At 36.0% G+C, this 10,892-nt stretch overlaps 1 protein-coding gene across 1 annotated transcript; it reads left to right on the top strand.

The window, feature by feature from the left end:
* The first annotated feature begins 2,978 nt into the window (after window positions 1-2,978).
* LOC113344199 (myrcene synthase, chloroplastic-like) lies at window positions 2,979-4,833 on the top strand. The gene is made up of 6 exons (XM_026588213.1): window positions 2,979-3,203; window positions 3,291-3,535; window positions 3,629-4,069; window positions 4,179-4,397; window positions 4,476-4,614; window positions 4,744-4,833. Exons 1-6 carry the CDS (start codon window positions 2,979-2,981, stop codon window positions 4,831-4,833), a joined length of 1,359 nt encoding a protein of 452 aa, XP_026443998.1.
* Window positions 4,834-10,892: the final 6,059 nt, after the last annotated feature.

Below are 10,892 nucleotides of genomic sequence, written 5' to 3'. Positions count from 1 at the left end.
TTTTGAAACACATAGATTAAACACAAACAGTACCTGAAATTAGTCACCATACGGCCTTTTTATCTTGAGCAATGGGTATTACCGATATCTTTAACCAGATCCCCCCAAGTTTCCAAGACTCCCTGGTTTTCGGATTTCATTAATCACGAAGAATAATTGTAATGTGCTTCTACCATGGGCGACTAATTCTACCATAGGATAATCAACCTGTCTACTTATTAACTGGCAATGAAAGAAACTCTCAACTATAAAAATATCGTTTCCCATTCAAATACTTGTAGTCGTCGCTTGATTCAATGTTTCTGAAACTCTTTGATTTAAACTGTTTTCTGAAGGGGGAAGATTACGGATTTCCTTCTTTAACACGAACTTCAGATTTCCTTAATAAGCGATTTCCTTTTCTTTCGATGAATCACCGATTTCCTTTTTTAACAGAATTCCTGAATTACGTGTGAAACAAAGAGTTTCACGTTTTATTTTATTTTATTTTATTTTTTATTTATTTAACAATTTGGACATAAGTTTTGTCCATCCAAATTAAAGTGCAGTTAAGTATTGGTGTAAACACGGTGTAAATAAATAATTCAGGTTTAAATTTTAACGTAAGCATTGTCTACCTACTTTTTTGTCAACACCGTAACTAACTAACAGTTAAGTAGCTTATGTAAACAAAGTGTAGCAAAATTTTAATTATTACTACCAATAGAGTTATGCCAAGTGTCCTCACCATAGCTTGTACATTAGAAAAGGCCTTTCTAGTCCAATAAGAAGTGAGGGTTTCATCACCGTTTAATGTGGGAGTTTTATTTATCAAGGCCTTTAAGGGGGAAGATGTAATATGTTAGTGATTAGAAAGACGATGAATTACAAATTGCTAAGAAATCTAAAGTTACAAAGAAAAAAATATTTTGGTTTGCTGTTTTTACTGCTCTCACATTGTAAACATTGTTTAATTAATGAACCCTTGAAGCAATGGGAACAGAGAAATCCTATCAGCTATCTCGAACCCTGATAGACTACACATCATTCGATCATTTTGAACCTTCTTACCTTTGCTCATTTTAGTTTTAAAAACATCTGTAGAAACACTTCATAATTTATTTCTTCCATTTTTATTTTCCTCGGGTATACCTTAACTGAAAACTATAGTATGTATAACGTTTAGTTCATTCAAGTGAATTCGCAATAATATTTGTCATCTTTCGCATTTGCTGCTTACCCACCTTTGCGCTTTTACCCTCTAAGAAAACTGAATGATACGACATATTATTGAGAATGATCATCATAAGGTACAAAACGGCAGGATGGAAAATTTTGGAGTTTAGAAAGGATTGGAACAGGTGTAAGTAATATCGGTGGAAGAGTTTGGTGTTTTAGAAGACCGTGCAGGTTCAACTAAGGGGATGTGGAGGCTGGAATTTGAACTTGAAGATGATTGATGATAAACTGGAGGTTTTGGGACGAATTGTTAAGATTGGTTTGAGTGACATCAAGATCAGGTTCAGACTCAATATGTATAGTAAAGGCTGGCTTTGGGATAGAGACTGAAATTGGCTCCTCAATATCCATAGGTGAAGTTTCAGAAGTGGTAACAGTATTATGAGAAGTGTTTTGATTGGTAAGTAGCTTAACCTTCCGAGATAGATTCTGTTTTTGGATTTTCTTCACCTTCCTACGATTCCTCTGTTTTTTCTTAGCGTGGTGAATTGGCTTACGCGGAATAACATTGAGTCAAAGAACTTGAATGACTCCGTTGATATTTCCTTGAATTGCGCAAATCTTGAACATGCTGATTGGAATTTGAATTTCCTGAAGGTGTAGTGATCAATCCATAATCAAACAGATTTGAAATACCCACAATTGAAATTATGACCGTATAAACACAGTGATCTGTACGGAGTTGCACTGCTCTAGGATAAAGTTTATTCCTTTAGAGTTTCTGAAGCTCAATAGCACTTAGGTCCTCCAGCTTTAGAGTAACAGGATGAATCAATAAGAGTTCACCACATATCGTTCCGAGAACCCTCATAAGCTTCGATGTCCATTCCATAGACGTCAATTTAGCATCCGCATAGGCCATAACAGCTGAGCTCATGTTAAATCACAATTAAGTTCTCATCACGCGTTATAAGAATCTTTTGACATTCAAACGGGCCGAAATAAACGAAACTCACTCTTAAAATGACTGATTATGACCGATCATGACCAACTGAACTGAAAATGGTGTAAAGAAGACCAAACACTAACAAGGTGGTAATCCAAATCCAGGTAAGATATAGAATAAGGAATTGTACGCCATAACAAATGCAACTGCCTCCGGCCTACGTATGTATGACATGGACTTGAATTGACATTCTCATTCCTTTGTCTGTATTTAATGTAGGCTAGCAATTATTTTGGGAGTTATGTCTTCTTCATAGTTCAATACTCTTGACATGCGTTTAAACTGGGTGGACAACCAAAATGAGAAAATTTTTGTTAAAACTGCGTGGACGACCACCATAAGAAAATTCTTGGCAAGCCTTTAAACTGCATGGACGACCACTATAAGAAAATTGACTGTGTCACCGTAGTACAGTGGTAAAGTTATTAGGTGATGGAGGGTACCAGTGACTTGTGTTGGAAACTCGCAGCCCACCAAAATTTTGACAGTAAGTTATACGTACATCACTCCCATGTTGCATGTTCCCCGAAAACACTTGTCGTGTGACGTTTAACAATAAGTTATACGTACGTCACTTCCGTGCTGCATGTTTCCCTAAAACACTTGTCCTGTGACGTTCTATCATGAAAATATCTTTGGACAAGATGAAATGAAAACGTGTGCATGTAAAATGTAATAATGACTCGGTTAGTAAATACATATATATATATATATCCATCCGGACCATCCCATTAATAACATTGATAGAGAGAAAAAAAGAAAGTTGAGAGATTTGCATTGAACATTGGCACCAACTAATAATATGATCTCTGCAATGTCTCAAATTATTCACTATCCACTCCTAAATTCTTCTTCCCCATCTTGTTCTTCATCATCGTTACGGTCCCCTTTCACCTCCACCCCATTCTCGAGCCGGTTGCCTGTTAGCACCAAACGCCTTGCACAATCAGAAGACTCCGTGCACTTTCAGTACCAACCTGCAATTTGGGATAACCATTTTGTTGAATCAGTACCAAAGACTAATTACATGGCGATCATTGTATTAATTTTCCACTCGAGTAGTTCATTATATGAACTGGTTCATCTTCTAAGATTATACTAATTACTACTACTTTTTTATATGCAGCACAAAACAGATACGGAATTACCCGTGAAGAACATAAAACAACAAGTGAAGGGTTTGCTTAAGAATGCAGTAAAACCACTGGAGAAGCTTGAGTTGATCGATGCGATTCAAAGACTCGGAATGAGTTACTTTATAGAGGAAGAGATTCTCAAAATCCTAGAGGACATGTACCATGACCGTGACGATGCACAGAAGATGAAAGATAACTTATATGCAACTTCTCTCAGATTTAGGCTTTTTAGGCAGTATGGTTTTTATGAATCTCAAGGTAGAGCCAGCTAAGTCCATGAGGTGTGGGCGTTTGCCCCTGTTAAATTCGTGGTTTTTCAATTATATAGTGGGTTTGCTTTGTCGTTTCTTTTAGCTAATAACAAGTTTATCTTGCGTGTGGTAGATGTTTTTGACGAATTCAGACACGCGGAAGGTGGGTTCAAGGAAACTATTGTTTACGATATAAAGGGAATGCTGAGTTTATTTGAAGCGGCACATCTGCTTATGAAAGGGGAAAGCATCTTAAGTGAAGCCATACTCCTCACAAGAAAATATCTATCGGAAAATGGAAGCAACAAAAGTAAAAACATTAACATTAACCTTGATAAACAAGTTCGTCGATCTTTAGAGACACCATTTCACTGGAGGGTTCCAAGATCGGAAACTAGGTTTTACATTGAAGCATATGAGTCTCAAAATGATATGAATCCTCCTCTTCTTGAATTGGCTAAAGTAAATTTTAACATGGTTCAGGCTCAACACAAGATGGAACTCATGCATGTATTAAGGTGCATGTCTATTTTATACGTACATTTAAGGGCATATGCGGACTGCGGTCCGTTAGTTGCAATGATGTCTTACTGTACTAATTGTGCTATTATCTCATTTTTGGTTCAGATGGTGGAATGATATGGGGATTGCAAAGGAATTGTATTTTGCAAGAGATCGATTGGTTGAGTGCTTCTTATCAAATATTGGGGCTTGTTGGGAGCCACGACAAGGACGTTGTAGAGAATGGGTCACCAAAATTATGAGCTTTGCTCTAGTAATCGATGACATCTATGATTCTCATGGATCTTTAGAAGAACTAGAACTATTTACCGTTGCTATTGACAGGTATAATCCTATATACTCAAATTTCAACTACCTTAGCCGAAACTCTTATGGCGTTAATTTACAAATTTTCATTTGAAGGTGGGATTCCAAAGCCGTGGAGAACCTGCCATATTACATGAAGATATGTTTCTTAGCCCTCTTCAACACCGTGAATGAAATGGCTTTCGAGATACTCAGTGAACAACAATTTGACATCTTACCGCACTTAACCAAATCGGTATATGTGTACATTGTTGTTTTTGTTCTTTTTTTTTTCCATCGCCTAACTTTTTTAGAGAATTTGTGGATAATTGGCGTTGTTCTTCGTTTATTTAGTTGGCCAATTCGGTGAAGGCAATGTTGACAGAAGCAAAATGGTGCCATAATGAGTATGTCCCAACTTTTATGGAATATCAGCATAATGGGTCGGTGTCATCTGTTGGATATGTCTTTCTAATGGCTGCATATTTCACGACTAATCGAAGATCAGTGATGATGCATTACAAGCCTTCGAAAACAATCATCCTCTAATATATTATTCATGTTTGCTGTGTCGACTTTCAAATGATCTCGCAACGTCTTCGGTATGTCATTCAAAAATTTGACAAAAATAAAATCAAAAATTACTGTTCGCACAATTCTTGTAGGAACTTATTAACATGCCTTTTTCTTAATGCTGAATACAGGCAGAGGTAAAAAGAGGTGAAGTGGCGTCATCCATACACTGCTATATGCAAGAAACAAACGTCTCCGAAGACGATGCTCGTGAACACGTAAAAACTTAATTATTGAAACGTTTAAAGAGATAAACCGCTACCTAATTGTTTCATCTCCGTTTGATCGTTCATTCGTGAACATAGTTCTAAATTTTGCAAGAACAACTTTGTTCATGTATCAACATGGAGACGGAATTGGAGCAGAACATTCAAAGAGCATAGAGCATGTTTTGTCTATGATTGTGAAACCAATTCACATCGACAGTCCTACCGATAAAGACTCATCTTAATTCCTATGTGCAATCCTAGGTTTTCTTGCGTGTGATCTGTAATCCAGACTTAAAAAGAAAGAGGGACTGTTGGGGAAATTCTGCAACAGATGGTTGATTATATATTTATGATACAAAAGAATAAGTCCATTGATTTGTGTCGATCAAGGCCACTACTTTATAAGCATTCACTTCTCGTAATATCTTTCTTTCTTTCCCGGAGGTCAGGTGCTTGCTCCCCCTCCTTTTTTTTTTTACTATAATCAATAAATGTTTTGTCTCCGATCCTTGCTTAAATAAAAAAAAAAAAAATTTACCGAAAATGATTAAATTTGTGCAAATGCGCTTGTATTCTCATAGCCTCTGTTTCTGTTGGCTTGTCCAACATTTTCTTAATATAACTTTATCCTTCGAAATACCATGAGTTCTCTGCAGTGGGCCATGAGTTTATTTTGGGCAACACATTGAGATGTGATGGAATAGTACCTAATTATTATATGCAACCACACAAAGATACCTGAGAAGAAGGGTAGACTAAGGACCATACTCATCCAAAATATCTTCCCCAAGTTGAGGTTGCAGATTTTTCTAATTGTTCAGTTGACCGGAAAATTAATTCAAACCAGATTTTATTATAAGAACTAAAAATCTTCTTCTTCTTCTTCGGAGAATTGGTTCAAATTTTCTATCTTTCCTTTTCCGGAGGTCATGAGCTTCCAGCACCATACTTTAAACAAAAGTTCGCTCATACTTATATCCACTGAGGGACGGATTAACCTTAGAAGAATGAATAGCGTGAATGTGATCACAGGATGCTTAGTTCAGTCCAGTGCTCTCTATTTCTATATATATATCATACCTTTGATGCATATATTTGTTGGGATGCTTATACAAAAGAGTAGTCAGTTGTACAACACGTTATAGGAAGGTGCGCTAAGTTATCTTACTATAATAAAGAAAAGGGGTCTTTTCAACGGACCGACATGAATAGATCTTCTTGCCCCTCCGTGTTTTCTTTGTTTGATCAGCTGCGACTGAAAGCAATAGAAACCCTTTGTGTTTTTGTTTACTCGGCTGCCACTGAATCTGAACGAACCCATTCCTGTTCTTGATTCTTCAGTTGAATCTCATGAGATTTTGGCCAGTCTGAAGAATCGAGGACAATTCTAAAGTTAGCTAATTTTCCTGAAAGAAGAAACACGTTTAAAGTTTAATTTCAATGATAAATTGTTTACACGCAGTAAGTAATTAAGCAGTGCATATACTATAGAAGTGTAAGTTTTCCCGATAGAAGAGACACTTTTAAGCTCAATTATAAATCAAAATTCGTAAGTAAGCAGTATAATGTGCTTGAAAAATCATTAATTGATCTATATAGCAAAAAGGCATCCATTAGTAAGAATTGTTGTCATCTTCGATTGAGTTGTCTTTCTGTTTTGTAGCAGGGATCCGTTTCATCTCACTTAGTAACTTTGCATTTATGATTAACATACTTATACACTTCTGTTTCTGACGCTAATGTTTGAAGTTCTCATCAGGAGTGGATTGGTCCCAACTGCCTGAACTTAAAACTTATGTTTAATGGATTTGCTTTTTGTGTGTATGGTATTCATCTGAAAATTAATTTTTGATGTTAATACTTTGTTTAAGAAAATCTGAGAGTTCAAATGATTTAGAGACTGAGTAAAACATTGTAAAAATAGAAAGAAAAGACGTACTACAGATGAGTCAAATTCAGTAAACAAATTTAATACTAGATGCTCATCATTTGATTATCATGTTATTATTCTAGCATTTATCAGTTCATCTATTTGCTAACTTACATTTCATTGTCATTTAATGGAGAATCTTTAGAGCCCTAAAATCATTGAGCAAGCTCGACTTTGATAGTGATTGATACCAAAATGGATGGCAGTCAACGGTCCAATCTCTGTGGAAGCCCTTGAATTAATTATTTATATGGTTATTTTGAGTTGACAAGTTATTGCACGGTAATTCTGAAACAAGTGAAGACAGTTAAATTAGCTCTCTTCTTTTTCTGATTTGTGTCATTGCACCTGCCTGTGGCAGTGTCATTTAAAGAAAATGCATACAATTGTTTGTTTGTTTTTTTGTGTGTAAATGGATACCCTTGGTTGAACTATTATTGAATGAGAATCTTAATCTCAATACAGTTTGGAAGAAGTGAATGCATCGTTGTGGTTACATTTTACATGTCTTGGAATGTAGCGGCAGGCGCATCGCGTGTGCGAATTTGCTAGTGTTAGATAAATTTTACACAAACTATGGGTGAAAAAAACATGATCAACATAGTGTATTCTAATCGATTTCCATCCTTCTTCACCTCTGTGTTTCTTCTCTCCCTCAGTCTGTGCCTCTACTAAAACCCAAGTACAAGTATCAAAGTCGAAGTAGAAGTTTATGTGCAGAGAGCATAGTAAAACGAGTTTTGACATTTTTGGGTGGGCTACAACACCCTTAGCCTCCTCTGCCTCCGTTGCTGCCAGCAGTGTATGCAACCAACAAACACTCTGTATCTTTTCGTCAAGTCAAGGACGCAAGTGGAGTCTCTTTAATTATTAAAATTAAGATATGTTTTTGGTGAAATCTTCTGTAGCAAAATCATGAGGTTCTTCATCCATTATTTTCTTTATTTCATGTGGATAACTGACGTAAGATTTCCACAAATAGACTCTACTTTATTACGCGAAAATTAATACTCCAATAATCACTCATTGAAGACCAAACTATTGTTTCTCAAATTTGTGCTCTTTCATTTCCAGTTAAGCTTCAACAATTATATATTCCAATACCTTACTATGTGGTTTGCTGAAGGAATTCTTATTAATGGTGTAACAGAAATATTAAAAAAAAAATCTTACTAGTTTCAAAATAAAATTTCTTACTAGTTCCAAAATCCTACAACTGTTTACAAGTATGCCCAAGTTGGCATAATGGCATGTTGTGAGTGTGAGAATCTTTTTGCATTCAACCAGCTTTCAAATTCACTCTAGGAAGAATGACCGACTGACCAGAGTGAAGATCAGTATCCAGTTGCACCGGCGGTCCGGCCCAGCTTGCTCTTGAACCTGAATTTTTTAGCAAACTAGGTTTCCAAATCAATTTATGCTTGATTGCAACCCCTAGCTAGGCCCCTACAAAGACTTTTGATTCCCCATAACAAGATTTCTGGCTTTGCCATGGCCTCCACCTCCTCTGGTACTAAAATAGACTGGTTATAGATTTCTAAACAAAGCGATGTGAAGGCATTGTGCAGTAAGACATAATACCAACCAGTCACCTCCGAAAACATCTGTACACCACCGTCAGTACTGCTGGTTCTTTCCTAAATTCCAACGTACGTAAATGGTACATGACAACACAACAGTGGTGACATGACTTGTTATAGTACTAAATTGATGACTCTTCTTACAATTATCTATTGATTCCAATTTCTTAATGAAATCTCTTCTCCTATTTTGAAAGATAAAAAATGACTCTTCTTCAAATTTTAATATTGACAAACGTTTCAATGAATGGCATGCATGTACACTGATGTACTTGTCATGGCCAAAAATTTGTATTCTATATTTTCACCTAATACATATGCATGAGACGTGCTTGCTGCTTATATGAGATTTGTGAAGGTTAATTTGGTTTGTATACATTATTAGTAGTGTCTCGGAACTCTCTTCAGGGTGTGGAAAAGAAAAGAAACTCTTAAACACGAGCCTAAATTAACTTTCTTTTTTATAGAAAAACCTTAAAAAAAAGAACCAAGAACCATACAAAGTGTTAGCGGTGTTTGTGCTAAGCCTTCTTTCATTATTCTTACATAAAATAGCTAAATTAAGAGTTTCCAAATTTTGAAGTTTATGAATAATTTTTAGACTACTTAACACAAAAGAGATTTTGAAGTCTGTGAATAATTTTTAGACTACTTAACATAAAAGAGATAGGCTTGATTCTTAATCTATCATCTTCAGCCATGCTTCTTGGAATATCATAATTACTGGAGTTGTACCTTCCTTTGATTGCCTGATGATATAGATAGAAAAAGCAGCATATAAACATTGAAGTACAAGTTGATCCTAAATTAACTAGTTAAACTGGACGGGGCTATTTGGTGGTACAAAAAAACTGACTCCCAAACTCTAAACTACTCGTTCTAAAAATAATTGCCCTAGGGTCATGGTGTATACTTTTCAAAAATTTCAAAATAAACCCTCAAATCTGTACTAATTAAAATAAACAATCAGCTCAGTTTCAAAATTTTAGGAATACTGCAGCATAAAATGGTTTAATTCTTAGATAAAAATGTTAAATGGACCTAAAAAAAAGTAAAAAGGACGGAGCTATGCAGAGCTCATGGGTGGCCCCCGTCCCCTGTTTTTGGTTAATTTCTTAGTGATCCCCTAAAAATATGACTAATTAAAAAAAATCTCTTAATCCCCCAAATAAATTTTTTTGCCAATTCATCCCCTTATATGGAATTTCTGGATCACATAACCAATAACATGCACAATGATGGGACTGCTTGATAGTCCCTGGATAACTGGTCTCATCCTATGCAACTTTAGCTTTTTGTGTAGCTTTGAGAGAGCTTTTTTAATGAGATCTCGAGCAATTTTTCTTAAAAATTATAAATATAAATATTATTGTCGTAGGGTCTACTAATTTAGTACGAAATAAACCCAAAACCTAAAGGTTTAACTAAACAAGTTCAATTCAACGACTAAATCAAGTTCAAAAAGTCACCTCAAAACCGAAATAATATAATTCGGGCCCGACTTTGTCACAAAAAAATTAACTGATATCCAAGTTCTAAATGCACTATTGTCCTGGTGCGTAGCTATGTATCCAGCTTTTCAAAAAGAAATCCTCAATCCAAACGGGACAAATTAGATTGGACGGGGGCTGATTTCGTTGAATCCCAAGAAAACACGTCAGTTTTGTACTCCACCGGCCCGGGCAACTCCTTTCGTCCAAAAATAGCTCTCAACTCAAATTCTTAATGAGGAAAAGATCAGAGAAGATTGTGGACTAAGGCATACGTGCCAACCAGTCACCTCCACGGAGTATATGATTCCAAACATTGGTACAGTTAGTGACGTGACTTGATAATAATATGTCCTCTAAATACGCAGTTATTGGAATAGTTATTTCGTACTAATACTAAATCATGACTATTCTTCAAACTTGCGCTTAAAATGTGTGGATGGACAACGACACGTACGGAAACTTTGAAACAAACGAGTGGCATGCATGCATGTGGATGATGGACCATAAAGACCCTGTCAATGCCGAAAATTTGTAGCCTTTCTTTTTGGACTGCCAAGGATATTGTCTTTGCATGTTCACATTATGCCCCTTATAAGCAATCCTATAACTGCTTAATTACAAGTAAGCTCAAGGTGGAATGTGTGAGTGTGAGAATGTTTCTGCATTCAACCAGCTTTCAGATAAAACAAATTCACTCCGAGAAGAATGAATGACTGACCAGAGTGAAGACCAGACACGAAACTGGTCCT

This window comes from Papaver somniferum, unplaced genomic scaffold (genome assembly GCF_003573695.1).
Source record: "Papaver somniferum cultivar HN1 unplaced genomic scaffold, ASM357369v1 unplaced-scaffold_75, whole genome shotgun sequence".
Classification (NCBI taxonomy): Eukaryota; Viridiplantae; Streptophyta; class Magnoliopsida; order Ranunculales; family Papaveraceae; genus Papaver; species Papaver somniferum.
Note: the sequence above shows the minus strand (reverse complement) of the source record. Positions and strands in the feature narration are given on the sequence as shown.

Bases quoted from the DNA above. Each gene is read 5' to 3' on its own strand.
- LOC113344199 (XM_026588213.1), top strand. From the start codon at position 2,979: ATGTCTCAAATTATTCACTATCCACTCCTAAATTCTTCTTCCCCATCT. The intron at 4,398-4,475 runs GTATAATCCTAT...TTTCATTTGAAG, and splicing joins TTTACCGTTGCTATTGACAG to GTGGGATTCCAAAGCCGTGG. The intron at 4,615-4,743 runs GTATATGTGTAC...CAATGTTGACAG, and splicing joins TACCGCACTTAACCAAATCG to AAGCAAAATGGTGCCATAAT.